Source organism: Bufo gargarizans, chromosome 4, assembly GCF_014858855.1.
Source record: "Bufo gargarizans isolate SCDJY-AF-19 chromosome 4, ASM1485885v1, whole genome shotgun sequence".
NCBI classification, from domain to species: Eukaryota; Metazoa; Chordata; class Amphibia; order Anura; family Bufonidae; genus Bufo; species Bufo gargarizans.
Window position 1 is genome coordinate 167,579,004 of NC_058083.1, and position 16,759 is coordinate 167,595,762.

At 46.4% G+C, this 16,759-nt stretch overlaps 1 protein-coding gene across 2 annotated transcripts in view; it reads right to left on the reverse strand.

Moving 5' to 3' along the window:
- FXR1 (FMR1 autosomal homolog 1) overlaps positions 1-14,213 on the reverse strand; it is a 65,202-nt gene extending 50,989 nt beyond the window's left edge. For both annotated transcript variants that reach the window (XM_044292328.1, XM_044292327.1), the window contains exon 1: positions 14,107-14,213. In XM_044292328.1, the coding sequence (XP_044148263.1) occupies positions 14,107-14,157 (51 nt within the window). In that variant the 5' untranslated portion in view covers positions 14,158-14,213. The remainder of the gene's footprint in view (positions 1-14,106) is intronic.
- Between the last annotated feature and the right edge of the window lie 2,546 nt (positions 14,214-16,759).

A 16,759-nucleotide genomic window follows, 5' to 3' on the forward strand; every position in this document is an offset into this window, starting at 1 on the left:
CATTCTGAGCAGATCCTTACCCATTCAGAATGCATTAGCGCAAAACTGATCTGTTTTGGACCGCTTGTGAGAGCCCATGACGGATCTCACAAACGGAAAGCCAAAACGCCAATGTGAAAGGAGCCTAAAGGTCCTATTCAAATGAACGGGGGAATCTGTAATTACATTGCACCGCTGCAATGTGATGTAAACGTTGAAAAGAACACAACACAAACACCACGGTACCTTTAAGCCTTTCTACCCCGTGCTAGTTTTCACCTTCCTGCCCAGGTCATTTTTTGCAAATGCGACATGCATCACTGTGGTAATAACACCCCCCCCCCCCTTCCCCCCAAAAGTGGGGAGGAAATGTCGGTGAGGCTTATAAAACGAATACCAGCGAGCGCTTCCATTATGGAAGCGCTCACTAGTATGTTTTCGGAGTAGGGATGAGCAAATAGACTTCGGATGAAACATCCAAAGTCGCTTCACAAAGCTTTGCTAGAATACTGTATGGAGCTCTGTACAGTATTGGAATGTATTTTTCGTTTTTAGTTATTACTTTGCGAAGTCTCATGGGACTTCGGGTAATAACTTCAGAAATAAAATTTCTACTGTTAAATCTTTTACCAAACTTTGTTTCAGTTCCAAGTGGTACCTTGAAACTGAATCAAAGTTCGGGTTTTATGCAAATCGACTTTGGTTGTTTCATCCGAAGTCAATTCGCTCATCATTAGCGGTTACTTTTCACCATACTGTGGAAGCGATCGCTGCAAGTAATAGTAGCGGTCGCCCTCACTAGCAAGCAGGCTATTGTCGGGAAGAAACGCTTCCCTCCTGACAATCTTCTGCTGCTCTGTCCCATGTAAAGGGGCTTTAAGGCTCCATTCACACGTCCGTGGTGTGTTGGGGACCCGCAAATTGCAGATCCGCAACACCCCTATAGAAATGCCTATTCTTGTCCGCAGCTGCGGACAAGAATAGGACATGTTCTATCTTTTGCGGAGCTGCGGACCCGAAGATCAGGGCCGCTGTCCGCATCCATTCCATCCCCATAGAGAATAAGTGGGTCCGCACCCGTTACGCAAAATTGCTGAGCGGATGCGGACGTGTGAATGGACTAGGGCTGCAGTAAACTAATATTTTTGTAAATAGAGTATTCTATTGATTATGTGCCGGCCATATCCCACAGGGTCCCCCTCCTCCCCCCCCATCATTGGTGGCAGTTTGCTCCGATCGGTTACCATGGCAACTAGGAGTCACGCTACTGAAGTCCTGGCTGCCATGGTATGTTAGTGAGCAGAGAGCAGCGCATTATACTCACGTGCGCTGTGGCCGCCGGTCGCTCCTTCTCATAGGTCTGTGCTGCGTATTGCTAATGCTGTAAGCATTAGCAATCCGCAGCACAGACAGAAGGAGCAACCGGCGGCCACAGCGCACGTGAGTATAATGCGCTGCTCTCTGCTCACTAACATACCATGGCAGCCAGGACTTCAGTAGCGTGACTCCTGGCTGCCATGGTAACCGATCGGAGCAAACTGCCACCATTGATGGGGGGGAGGAGGGGGACCCTGTGGGATATGGCCGGCACATTCATTGGTGGCGCAGTGGCCACAGTCCCTCCCCTCCTCCTCCTGATCTGTCCTCATTGGTGTTCAGCGGCAGCCGCGCACAGTGGGGAGGGAGGGATTCCCTCCTCCTCTGTGCCGGCCAGGCCCAGTCCTGCCTCTCTGGCCTCTGGAGGACACGGAAGCGGTGAGAGACGCTTAATTTCACTCCCGCTCAGTGATCATGTGATGCAACGATTACTCGATGCAGGGAAACTGCATCAATGAATTTTTTGACTCGATTTAATCGAGTTATTCGAATAATCGTTTCAGCCCTAGAATGGACCCTAAGCCACAGTGATAAAACAGTCACATCTTTAGACTATCTAGTCAAAATGCCCCTTTACAGTGCTCAACTGAGCGGCACCTTTACACTGGCAGATCGTTTGCAATATTATGCCCGACCATTGCGCCATGTAAAGCACCCTTTAGGTTTACGCTACCTATAGATTATCTTATATTTTAGGCATACAGAGGCACATTTAAGCTACATCCCATTTCCTTATAAACAATGCCACTTTCACACCTTTTGTCATGAGCGGTAAAAAGCACACACACAAAAAAAAAAAAGTCTAAAATGCTTGATAAATGCAGTGCAAAACACGTATCCCATTTTTTGCACAAATCCGAACCACTGAATCTTTATAGGAACAAGCTCTCGTCCCCATAGAGAGGAGAAGATTGCAGCATGTAAACACAGCTCTCACCAAGTATGGCTCGTGGTTGAAAATTGCCTGTTAGGCTAGGCTTACCAGAAGCCTCCATCTCATACACCGGCAATAAAAATAAATAAAAAAGCTGGTATTCATGCAGTTTACCCAACAAACCCAGTTACAGGGAGATCGCTGCATGCAGTGGTGTCTGACATATGCCAGATTAAGCGGTTTTGGCATTTGTTTCCTTTAGTAGAATTTGGCCACAGATGTGCACTTAGTCCACACTGACTGAAAGGAAACGGCCACAGATGATGTACTGATTTTAGGGAGTTAATTATACTATTAGAATGCGAAAAAGTACTTCTGGAATTGCAAGAGAGTGAAGATTAACAAAGTATAACCTATTAGTGGTGCTTGGTCAACGATCACACAACCAAGACAATGCCTCCTTTATTTTGGGTTCTACAGTGGGGCAATTTTATTTTTCTTTGCCTGTATCGTGCAGGATAGGTCATTATTAAAGAATTAGAGGCTCTTGTGTATACCAGTTTTATTTGATGTGTAATTTGTGGGTTGTTGGCCATCTTGATTCCTCAGATATAGTTTTCCTAATTAATCCAACATTTCCCATCATGCCTGGCTTTGGAGAGAGAGGGTGGGGTACCATTGCACTGCTAGGTTCTCTGAGGGTAGCCACGTCAGATTAGCGACAACTGCTGTCCTCTCACACTACATGATATCTATGTTATCCTATGTGATCCAGCTTTTGAGCCTGTCTGCCCTCTCAGCTCTTACATGCAGACTAGTGTGAAGTTACATCTCAGAACTACACTGGATAGTCAGCACACACTGATGAGATAGTCAGGCACTGTGATTCACAAGGTTTATACAACTGAGGCTAATCACTGTATACCCTGACTTGGTGCTTTAGATAGGGGAGACATATTTAACAATACAGAAAAATACATAAGAAGATGGACAATGGGTAGGAAACAGCTGTCAGGAAAAAAACGATTCAACATTCTGCATCGCTCGTGTGAAAGAGGCCTAAGGCCTCTTTTGCACGAATGATACGGATTGGCTCAGGGTGCGTTTAGGGAAACTTTTGCAAGTTCAGTCAGTTTTGTCTGTGCTTGCGCGGAAATAATATAATATAAATATATATATATCTCTCTATCTATCTATATATATCATATATATCATATACATAACACACATCTACTTTTTTTGTTTTTGTTTCCTATGAGAGGAAAGAAGTAGAAAACCTAGGGAGGGAATAAGGAAGGGTGCTGTCATGGGGTCTGGAAAAACTGATTACCGGTAAGTGTAATTATCATTTTCTTTCCTTGCCCCAGGAAAGCACCACACAGAGAATAATAGAAGAACATCTTTCCTTAGGGAGGGACCACCGCTTGTAAGACCTTTCTACCAAAAGAGATCAGAGGAAGAGTTGAGGTCCAAATTATAGTACTGGGAAAAAGGTACAGGGAGATGACCATGTAACGGCTCTACAGATTTGTTCAATAGTTGCACCAGATCTTTCTGCCCAAGAGATATATACAGAACAAGTGGGATGAGCCTTCACTGAGATTGGAGGAGAAAGACCAGCCTCCAAGTAAGGGCTCGTTCACACGACCGTGCAGTTTTTTTGCAGTCCGCAAAACACAGATGGTGCCCGTGCTTTCTGCAATTTGTAGAACGCAACAGGAGGCCCATTATAGAAATGCCTATTCTTGTCCGTAAAACAGAAAAGGACAGGACTAAATTTTTGCGGGGCCATGGAATGGAGCAACGGACGTGGACAGCACACAGTGCTGTCCGCATGTTTTGCGGACCCATTGAAATGAATGGTTCCGTATACAGAACGCAGAAAACTGCCTGCATACGAAACAAATTACACTCGTGTGAAAGAGCCCTAAGCCTGAGACACGTATACCAAGTCTAATCCATCCAGACAAGGTAACCTTCTTACCCTTATTTGTCCCAAAGAGGACAACAAAAGGCTGAAGACTTTCACCTGGATCTGAGGTAATGTAACAAAATCTCACAACCAATGTATGAAATAATTCTTCTTTTGGGGTTTTAGGATAAGTACAATTTCCTGTAACCTGAAATTGAGGAAACTTTAGGTATGCGGGCCAGGTCAGGTTGTATAATGGCTATCCTCTAGAATAGTAGTGAAGTGAGGATTTTTAGAAATAGCATGCAACTCGCTTACTCTCCTGGCTGTGGCAAGTGCTACCAGTAAAATCATTTTATAGGCAAGATGTTTGATATTGGATGATTCAAGGGGCTCAAACGGAGGCTGTGTCAGAGCTTCTAGGACTATATTCAGATCCCATGAGGGAACTTTCGGGGAAGAAACTGGGGCCATCCTATCTACTGATCTAAATTACCCAAGGATTAGATTAGAGGCAAAATGTTCTTCAAAAAGTACTGAAAGGCAGAAACCTGCACCTTTAATTTTTAGCTAACCCCAAAGTCAGCCCTTTTTGAAGAAATTCCAAAATATAGGAACCGAATCAGGGAGATCAGGATTGATTTTTACAAAATACTATAAAATTTCCTCCATGTCATGGCATAGATAGAGATAGTCACTGGTTTTCTACTCTTAAGTGTAGCAACCAGTTCCTGTGAAAACCCCTTTTTTAACTTAATAGACCCCTTTCCAGTTCCATGCTGTTAAATGCAGACCTTTTACTGCTGCATGGAAAACCGGACCCTGGGACAGCAAATCGGGAAACTCCGGAAGTATCCAAGGATCTGATTGTGACAATCCTGAGAGGAGTGAACCATGCTCTATTCGGCCCAAACTTAGCCCAGTCCTTTCTGATTTTCTTCAAAACTAATGGAAGTAACTGGAAAGGGGGGTAGGCATAGGATAGTGTGAAGTCTCATTTCAGGAGAAGAGCATCCAGCCCATAAGGGAATTCCCTTGGATCCAAGGAACTGAAAAGATCCACTTTTTTGTTCTGACGTGAGGCGAAGAGGTCTATCACTGGCATGCCCCAAACCTTTGTGATCACGGAGAAGATCGAATTGTTTAAGGACTATTCTCCCTGTTTTAAAGGATACCTGGTGAGGAAGTCTGCTTGAATATTTTCTTTTTATATGTAGGGCTGAAATGTGACAGACCTGCCCCTCTAGTTTTTTTTCAACAACCGATTCGCCTCCCACCTGAGGATAACTGACTTTGTGTCCACTTGTTAAAGACCCTTGAGGCCATAGACAGGCCAAAGGGTAACGCCTGAAATTTGAACTGCTGTAGCTAGCCTTCCATAAAAACTGCCACTCTGAGAAACTTCTGGAACTCTGGGTGCATTGGAATGTGGAAATATGCATCTTTCAGATCTATCACTGCCATGAAACAAAAGCTGTATCGTAGTTTCCATCATGAACTTTAACCATTAGAAACTTGTTTAGATCCCTCAAATTGATGATGGTTCTGAAAGAGCCGTCTGGCTTTGGAACTAGAAAAAGTGGGGAGAAATATCCTTTGGAATTAAGACCTCTTTCTCTATTAGTTCTTGAATTTCCTTTATTATGGGGAAGAACCCCTTTACAGCACAATTTTTTGTAATAACGAATCTTTAAGGGGTCAAGGTGCGAAATTCTGGTTTTAGGCCATGATGAATGACCTCCAAAACCCATGGCCCTGCTACCTTTTCCCATGTTCAGAGGAAGAATCTTAGTCTTTCTCCTACTTTTGGCTTGGCGTCATTGCTGTGATTGTTTTTTGCTTGATGAGGAAGAATTTCCAAAAAGGAACCCTTTCCCTGACAAGTTTTTGGATCTATATATCTGGTCTTTATCTCTAAACTGTCTCCTACCCGAATTACCTCCTGAGGGCTGAAAGGACAGTCTAGACCTAAAGGAAAAACCTGACGGATTGGGAGGGGGAAATCTTTTCTTCCTATCCACCGCTTTTTCTAACAAGTCATCTAAATCTGGCCCAAGAGAAAATTATCCTGACAGGGAATACCACATAACTTCTGTTTTGAGGCCACATCTCCTCCACTCCAGTTCTTAAGCCAAAGAGCTCTACGAGCAGAGTTAGTAAGAGATGCAGTCTGAGCACCAAGCCTAACTGCATCCACTGAGGCATCAGCTAAAAAGTTAACTACCTTCTGTAATGTGGGTAGGGCAGATAAAATTTGTTCCCTAGGACATCTTTTAATTGAACCTGTAATTGCTGCAGCCAGAAAGCTAAAGTTCTAGCCGGCACTGTGGCCGCAATGTTGGGACGAAACAAGGATGTGGATGCTTCCCAAGCCCCCTTCAGGAAGGATTCAGCCTTCTTATCCAAAGGGTCCCTAAGAACACCTGTGTCCTCAAAAGGGAAGTGAGGATCTTTTATAAACTTTAGAAATGGCAAAGTCTATTTTGGGAGCCTTGCCCAAAGAAGATGAAGCCTCTTCCTCAAAGTGGTATTTACGTTTAAAAGGTTTTGGAAATAAAAACCTTTCTACATGGTTTCTTCCATTCTTTGTAAATAAGGGAAAGAACACAGTCTGCTACTGACTTATCTTCCTTAAAGGGATTCTGTCACCTCCCCTAACCCCAAAAAACTATTTCAAAGCAGCCATGAAGCACAGCTTACCTTGATTAGGCTGTGCTCTTATCTTGTAATCCGTCCAGCAGTTTCTGCAAAAAACGACTTTTATTGATATGCAAATGAGTCCTGAATGTGCCCAGAGGGGCATTTTGTTCCTCTTAAAGAGCCCAGTACCGCCCCTCTTACAGTGCCCAGCCCGCCTTCCTTGCACTGTCTAACCGCCCCCAGCCTGCCACAGCCTCTCCTCCCTCTCCCCGAACGAACTCTCGCACAGGCGCAGTACCCAATGAGGGCTGCGCCTGTGCGATCAGCAGGAGACTGAGGGCAGGAGCTTCATCCTCGTCACTGGGCATGCGCCGAGCCCAGTGACGTCCGATGCTCGCTCTTCTCTGCTGACTGAGGGAAGAGCGAGCATCGGACGTCACTGGGCTCGGCGCATGCCCAGTGACGAGGATGAAGCTCCTGCCCTCAGTCTCCTGCTGATCGCACAGGCGCAGCCCTCAGTGGGTACTGCGCCTGTGCGAGAGTTCGTTCGGCGTGAGGGAGGGGGAGGAGAGGCTGTGGCAGGCTGGGGGCGGTTAGACAGTGCAAGGAAGGCGGGCTGGGCACTGTAAGAGGGGCGGTACTGGGCTCTCTAAGAAGAACAAAACGCCCCTCTGGGCACATTCGTTTTTTGCAGAAACTGCTGGACGGATTACAAGATAAAAGAGCACAGCCTAATCAAGGTAAGCTGTGCTTCATGGCTGCTTTAAAATCGTTTTTTGGATTAGGGGAGGTGACAGAATCCCTTTAACATCTTCAATGTTCATAGTGAATTTAATAACTTAAGAGTCTATCCATATCTTCAGGAGGAAAAAAGGTTCTACCAATTCTTTTTCTGAGGAAGATTCTGAAGAAAGGGTATCCCAAGTGGAGTCACTGTTGTCAGAAGAATTGTCTTGAGACACATTGCCCTTTTCCGTCACTTCAAGCTTCTTACCGGTTTTAAATGTATTTTTTACCTCCATCCTAATTAGTGTTTTAATATTCTCTAAGAGGGATGGGGAGTCATCCAAAATAGTCCTATCAATACAGTGTTCACATAACTTTTTGTCAAGATGACGAAAGATCTGTTTCGTATAAAGCACATTCCTTGTTTTTTCTTTTAGTCAGCATTTTCTTAGGTTTTGACTAAAAATAAAGACAATACGAAGGATCAAAGTAAGAAAACAATGTCGCAGCCATATGACTCACCCAAAAAAAGAATTGGGTGCCACCATCTCTTTCTCTGCAGATTCTTGTGTTTTTTCTTCCTCCATCATAGCTGGTAACAGCAAGGGAAAGCCTGCTTGACGCTGGGTTCAGACCTGAGCGTTCGCGATGGAGCGCTCTGTATGCTTCCGTTCCTGGAAGTCTATGTACGGGAACGCGCGACAAGACGCCCCAAAGAAGCTCATGTACTTCTTGAGGCGTTTTACAGCACGATCGTACGCGCTGTAAAACGCCCAGGTGAGAACCATTCCCATAGGGAAGCATTGGTTTCTCCTTGTTGAGCGTTTTACAGCGCGTAGGAACGTGCTGTAAAACGCTCAGGTGTGAACCCAGCCTTAGGGTTAAAACATGACATTACTCAGACCGTCATTAACCTCCAAGATACTCAGCTTCAACTGCCAGCATCCTGACCAGGGAGAAGAGAGAGACACACAACATCCTGCCTCCAAACCTGGAAACCTGTAACAGCTGGATTCAAACACAATGAGTGGTATCTCAGTCACGCTAAGCCGCTTGTCAGCGCTTCAGCCTCCCGGTGGTAAAACACCTCCGTTTGAATATCGCGGGCCTGACATACGTCCGCACGTACTTCCAGAAGTGAGTCAAGAAGATCAAAGGATGCCCACGCACATGCTGTCCAGCTACCGGCAGCCACTTCCTGAACCAGCGTGGCAATGCTTCACCCAGGAAGATGCCCACGCACCTGCTGCTCAGTTACCCGGAGCAACCTCCTGATACTGCGTGGCAATACTTTCAGAAAGATGCTCACGTGCCTGCCGCAAGATGCAGAGGAGCCCCTCGGATTCTAGGGTCCCGTCAGCCTGTAACCGCAGCATGATGGACCCCAGCAGGATACCGGCAGTAAGTACCTGGAAAAAAAAACAAAAACTGGAGGTCTCCTACTCCAGGGACCGGAAACCACTGTAGGTTTCCTGTCCTCTCTCTGTGTGTTGCTGTGTGTGGCACTGTCGTGGGGGGATGGAAAAAAAAAACGCTCATGTACACAGACCCATTGAAATGAATGGTCAGGATTCAGTGCGGGTGCTATGTGTTCACATCACGCATTGCAACCGCGCGGAAAACTACGGCGGCGAGTTAGTAATATATGTATAAAAATAAAAACTGGAGTGCTTCTTTATGGGTCCATTCACACGTTCACATGAATGGGTCCGCATCCGTTCCGCAATTTTGCGGAATGGGTGCAGACCTATTCATTTTCAACGGGGCTGGAAAAGATGCAGACAGCACACTGTGTGCTGTCCGCATCCGCACTTCCATTCCACAAAAGAATAGAACATGTCATATTCTTGTGCGCAGACACAGGACAAGAAAAGCCATTTCTATTTAAAGTGCCTGGCATGTGCGGTCCGCCGGTGTCCGTGTTTTGCGGATCCGCAATTTGTGGACCGCAAAACACTTGCGGACGTGTGAATGTAGCCTAATGCTGGGTGCATTCTCCCCATGCTGACGGTAACAGTCGTACAGATGCTGGAAATTCCCCCCCCCCCCCCTGTGGTATGCAATTTCAAGATTTTTCAGCCAAGGTGGTAATAGGATGGGAGAGCTGCTGGATACTCTCAAGAGCATGTTGAGAAGAGTGGGCAGCGTGTAGGCAGGCGCCATCTTTTTGCCCTTCTGTAAATTGTGATGCAGCCATCTTTAGGACCAAGAAATAACCCGCTTTCATCACTGAACACTACCGTTTGCCATATTAGATTTCTCCAAAGGGCTGGAGAGTGCCTACTGCCATCACGCAAAGTGCGGAGACACGGGATCGACACCAGGTGTCAGGGTGTAAGGCCCCATTAGTTACCAGAGCTGTTCTTGACTGGTTGCCATCGACACCCCAAGAATACCATCACAGGATCACAAATTAAAGTCCTCTTGTGAAACTAATAGTGAAATTAAAAGGTTTCCCGGGATTTTAATATTAACAGGTGATCAATATCAGATCAGCGGGAGTCCTGTGCGCATCACGGCCTTCTCACCAAGCATGTCGCCATACATTGTATTGTGGCTGTGCTTGGTACTACAGCTTAGCCCTATTCACATGAATGGGGCTGAGCTGCTCCTAGGCCATGTGACGTCACTGGCCTGGGAAAGCAGAGAGAAGGCCACAGCGCCCACAGGAGTGCTGTTGCCTTCTTGTGAAAAATAGTTGCTTGGTCACCGAGACACCAAACAGGCCATCACTATGGGCTGAACGCACGCCAGAAGGATGTGCAGAAGAAATCTTTTGTTTAAATACACATGGCCCAAACATGTCTTCGTATGGACACATACAGGCCCATAAGCCGATTGTCCATTTAGGTAATTGTTTGCCGCAGCATTCTCCTTTGGCTATTAGAGGGGGTGTCCTGAATGGTGGACCAACGCTCTATGCGCCAGTGAAGTATATTTAATGGTGGTGGCCAAGTGGATGAATAACGGAAAATATTTGCAGAAACGTGCAAATACTTCTATTAATGTAAAACCCCTCACGGAGGGAAGCAGACTTATAAATAGAAAGGCCAACGAGTTTCAAATAGCTGACAATGTGCCTCAGGACGGGAGAGTGACAGGGACAGCTGAAATACCCAGCGCTGAAGCTTTTACCTCCCCGGCAGCTTACTTTGGGTCTTTCTCGTTACATGGAAGCAGTGACGCCTTCCACATTATTGTACAGTTTCATATCTGTGCAAAATTAACTGATGATTACGTTGGTGCAGTCCATCAACGTAGCGGTCTGTTCACAAGTGAACCGCATGGACGCATTCTTATAATGGGAGGCAATGACTGCCGGATGCCACTGTATGCCTATACTACAGGGAATGTTCAGGAGGACTTGTCTCCTTAGGAATAGAATAGTGTTCCCCAACAGTATGTGTTACCGCCCCTCTGTATAAGAAAATACAGCTGACGCCGCTACTGGAGATTTCGTGGCACATATGCTGCATGCATGGAAAAAATAAATAAAAGAATGCGAACAGATCGCAAATAACCAAGCGAACTATACGACATGCTTCATAGACACCTATGTATCCGTACCTAGTCTCTCCAAGTGAGGTGCGCTAAAAGTCCTGTATAAGTGCACACTTACACGGGTTAAATTCCAAGTGGATTTCGGAACATTCAGCATGACATTGTAACCAAAGGGAATCTGCCCTGCCATTCGTACGGTCGCTTTTTCAGAGCGGATTTTTAAGCCAAATCAAGAAGGAACTTGTCCCTTATAGGGTTGGATCATCTCAAAACTGATAACGTATCGCTAAGATATGCCATCAATGCCAGGTAGGAGCTGGACCCAGAGGTGGGACCAGCACCTATGTCCAGAGCAGGGCCCCCAAAGTGAAGGCGAGCACAAAGATTCTGCAGCAAACGCATGGTCGATTCTCCTTAAGTTTACTCAAAAGGGTTTTTTAACATTTTGTAACTGATGACCTACGCTCTGTATGGGTCATTATTATCTGATTGGTGGGGTCCAACACCCAGGACCCCCACAGGTCAGATGTTTGAGAAGGCACTGGAGCTCACAGTAACACCACGGCCTTCTCATCTTACCAAGCACAGCGCCACACATTGAATAGCGGCCATGCTTGGTATTGCAGCTCAGCCCCATTGACTTCTATAGAGCGGAGCCTAGGCCTCGTGACTGATGAACACGTTGTCACTGGTGCATGAAAAGCTGAGAAGGGCGTGAAACTACTGCCTTATCAAACAGCTGATCAGCAGGGGTCCCGGAAAACCCATGGTGTAATAATGACACTTTCTGGAATTTAACATCACAGCAAAGAATGCTGGGAGATTACAACACTGAAGCCTGCAGACATGTTAACGCAGCTCTAAGCTATATTACACAATAGCTATCCTAAGTAATAAGAGCAGACTAGATGGACCACGTGGTCCTTTTAACAATTCTGGATCATCTATTCTTATGGCTCTATATTGAGGCATTCCTTTATCATTTCTGCTAGAAGTTATGAATGAATTGCTATCAGTCGGCAGTAAGGGTACAGAGGGGAGGTAACCAGTTGGGGGGGTGTACCTGCAGTTTCTGAAAATTGCAGCACTGATTGGATAGAGTGAGTCTGTGGAGGTACACCCCCAAAACTGGTTACCTCCCCTCTGTACCCTTACTTCAGACTGCTAGCAATTCATTCATAACTTCTAGTAGAAATAATAAAGGAATGGCACAATATAGAGCCATAAGAATAGATGTTCCAGAATTACTACTACATGGGGAATATATGGAGCTATTAAAACAGACATGTCAGGAGAGGAGACAGGTCCTATTTGATGTACCCCATTGTGGATTAACAAACGTCATTAGACCTAAGGAGCCATCCATAGGACAACCATGCTGGCGAACCCGTTTAGTGGCTTGTAAAGAAGACGGGTGTCAGTAGGTAACAATCCTGAACTGCTGCAGGGGCCACAGGTGACCCCACCGGTTCTCCAACGTGGTCACCTGCTGTGGTAGAGAAGTGCTGGAAGGTATGTGTCCTGCAGGTGCAGTGCTGATCACAGGGGATGTAGGAATGTGTCACACAGATCATGTCCTCCGCTTTCTATTTGTTTCGTTTTTAAACCAGACAGAACAGCGCAGGCTACACGAGCTGAAAGCAGGTGAAGCGGAGTCCAAAGATGCGTCCTCTGAACCTGTCAGGGCATACGTCTGAATACAGTTTTGGGGTATCTAAACATATACCCTTGACAGATAGACCAGCCTTTTTAAAGTTTAGTTTTTGTTTTTTTAGACATTTTAACTGATCACTTGGGACCCCCGCTGATCAGATGTTTGAGAAGGCACTGGCGGCCTTCTAGCAGCTCACCAAGCACTGCGCCGTACAGTGTATAGCGGTTGTACTTGTTATCATGTTAAGCCCCATTCACTTCTATGGGGCTGAACTGCGCCTAGGCCATGTGACTGAAAAACGCAACGTCAGTGGCTTACAAGAAGCTGTGAGAAGGCCGCAGCTGCTGATCGGTGGGGGTCCCGGGCATGCCTCCGGAGGATAGGTCATCAGTTATAAAGTCTCAGAAAACCCCTGTAACAGGACAGTGGAAAAACAACCGCCACATGGCAATTAAAAAGAATGACAGCCTGTGCGTGTACGCAGCCGTTTTAAAAGACTGAACACTGGCTGTCAAATTACATAGCACCCTCTTACTAGTTTTTACAGCCCATACAAGTCGGGGGGGCGATATCATCCATTTCTCAGAAAGGACAGCTTAACTGGTTTTAATGGCTGATCTTTCATTGTCGTGTGAACGTGGTCTTAGAATGCTGAAGCACCGGCCTGCTTGCCACAATCCATGACCGCTGTCCTCCGAGGAACAGAACTCGAGCAGTACAAGGTATTGAAAAGCCAGAGTTTACACACAGAACCGTTTCCTAGCAAAGCTGCGTCAACCAACACAAGGGGCGCACAAAGGGCGAGGAGCCGGAAAATGACACCTAGATAACCTGCTACTGGATGGGCGAGGACGAATACTACTATACCCAGGGGTATGTGTGCGCAATAACTGCACCATATGAACACTGGTGTAAGCTGTGCCCGGCTTCTCATTACTCACCCATCAATGGACAGGGACAGCACAGAAGTGGGATCACTTCCATTTACTTGTGGTGTACACAAGCAGTTTGTCATACTACAACATTGTGTGGCAGGGCATCCTGCTTCGTCAGCATCATAGGTGGCTCTGCATCATGTGTATCACACGGGGCCATAGGAATGTAGAGGAGCAGGCAGTGGTACCCATGATGCTCCGCCAGTTATCTGCTCAGCTGATGCCCGAGCAGATCGCCCACAATCCGCGACTGGCTGGTGCCCAGGGGATAAAAGGGCCTGGCCCATACCGCCCCTCTCACCCCATGGTGAAGCCCCCCGACCTCTGCACGACCATGCACCCGCTACACTGCAGAGCGGTCGCCGCCGCGGCCTCCTCCGGCCGCCATCCCCGCACACAGACACCGCGCACCCGCAGCCGCCGCCTCTTCCCTAGGCCGCGGTGTGCCTGACCAGAGCCCGCACTCCGCTCCCGCCATTCCGGGTACTGGCCTGTACATTCCAGTTACCTTGTAGAAAGCTCCGTTAGAGCCGCGCACTTCCACCGTCAGGTCCTCCATGTTGGAAACGCAAAGGGCGATGGGAAGGATTTCTAGAAAGTTTCTGCGTCACCCAAGGAGGGAGGGAGAGAGTCTGGGGGAGGGGAAAGGGAGAGGAAGAGGAGGAGACGATGGAGTGTAGTGCTGTGCTATGGGCACAGTGTAAAGAGAACAGGGCAGGTGGCTGAGGTACACTTTATTGTAATGGCGGGAACTAGCGCGTCTGTGCGGGCTGCACAAGTGAAGCCGGATGAGGAGAGTATAGGAGGCCCTGGAGTGGAGGAGGGGTCCTGCCCAACATGGACCACGGAGGCGGGAAGCCTGTCCCCATCAAGACCCCTGCATGTGTTATTTCTAAATATAGCCCCCTGCTGTCCCAGCCGTAAATAGAAGTAGTGTCACTTATCCGAGGAGCCTGGCTGTGGTAAAAAAAAAAGGCCATTTTGTTACTCATAGCTCCTTAATAGCAGCTCTATTACTCAGTAGTATGCCAGGAGGAGCTGGCAGCCCCTGCCACTTTCTACTGTAGCCAGTTACCTCACAACTTTAGGGTGCATTCACACGGCCGTATGTATCTTGTGGTCTGCAAAAGGCGCATATCCATCGTAACAATGCCTATTCATGACCGTAAAATGGACAAGAATAGCACATATTCTATTTTTTTTGTTGGGCAGCAGAACGGACATACTGATGGGGACAGCACTCCATCTTCTGTCCGTGTTTTTTGCGGCCCCATTGAAATGAATGGGTCTGCAAAAAATTCGGAGCCAAAGTATGGTGGTGTGACCGGGACTTTACTGTAGGTTGGACCATAGTGACCTCATCCTGCTCTCGGTGTATGCTGAGCAGCCTGATGTAGTAGGGTATGACCACACGGTGTGACCGCACTGTGCTTAAGTACTATGTGGCCACGCGGTCCATGGCGGGCTCCATTTAACTAGTTAGGATAGCACCATTAAGACTAGGGCTACACGGTGACTATTTGTCACAGTAATGTAGGTGCGAAGTAAAGGACAAACGCGTTCCGACTCACATACTGAGTCTTTAACTTGACAAAGACACAATATGTCAGTCGAAACGCGTTGTTTTTCTAGTCCTCTACATGGCGAAATAAAGAAAGATTGAAGATCATACCTTACTGCGAGTGCCGGCCCTTTACTTCACATTGATTTATGGGACGCTGACCCTGGACGCGAGCACCGTGAGGCTGATATATCAGAGTGCTGGTTGCATCTGTTTCTATTAGTAATATAGGTGCGACATTTTTTGTAATAGTCTATGGTGTCTTGACTGCAACACGACAGTTGCATAAAAATCCATCAAGTTGGATTTTTGTGCAACTGTTGTGTCGCAATGCGACGCCATAGACTATTATTACACAAATGTCACTCTGGCTTGGTTATTTCTGTTGGCCCCATAGAAATTAATAGGAGCGCACCACGCTTGCGCGGCCATCGCTTCCATTCACTTCACTGGGGCCGACAAAAATAGCTGGCTATTTTCAGCGGCCCAATAGAAATGATTGGAGGGTGGCAGTGGATTTGCAGTGTGCCCTCCTTCACTTTGCTGGCTCTGTTTACGAGATAGGTGCGTGTCCCAGAGGTGGGTACCCGCACCAATCAGACAATAGGGGCGTATACTAGCGATATGACCCCATAGTCTGAGATAGGAATACATGTTTAAGTCTTAGGCCCCTTTCAGATGCGCGAGTTGTTCTAGACTCGCAGTGTTAGTATAAGACAGCTCCTGGCCTGACCTCCCAGCACTGACTGGGTCGCATAGCATCATAGTGATTTATGATGTTATGTAACCCTTACAGTTCTGGAATGTATGAGATTACACTGCCAGCATTATGTCAGTGTTATAGAATATAGACTCTGAATATAGAATACAATCACTATAATGCTATGACCCATCAGGACAAGTGCTGTGGCTGACGCATGATGCGAGTCTGATGCATGATACTCGCTTGTCTGAAAGGGGCCTTAGGCTGATTTCACGTTTCCATTCTTATGATCCATCAGAAGAGCAGAAGAAAAAAAAACAGGATCCTGTAAAAAAATAAATAAATAAAAAACAGATCTTGTTGCTTCTGTTATGCACATTTGTCATCTGTTTCACATTTCCATCTGAGATATACAATAAAAAATACACATATTCGGTATCGCCGCATCTGTAATGACCGGCTCTATAAAAATATCACATGATCTACCCTATCAGATGGTATCCCTGTAAGGGCTCATGCACACAAGCATATATTCTTTCCATGTCCATTCTTTTTTTTTGTGGACTGTATTTGGAACCATTCCATTGGGTCCGCAAAAAAAAAAAAAAAGAAGTTACTCCGTGTGAATTCCGTTTCTATATGTCCGTTCCACAAAATAATAGAACATGTCCTATTAATGTCCGCATTACGGACAAGGATAGGACTGTTCTATTAGGGGCCAGCTGTCCCGTTCCGAAAAATATGGAATGCACATGGACGTCACCTGTGTTTTTTGTGGACTACAAAATACATATGGTCATGTGCATGAGCCCTAATTATACTGACCAGCAGAATAAAGGTAACTTCATTTTTCTCACACAGTATTCTGAGTCATAACAAAACCCAAAAAGCAATGGC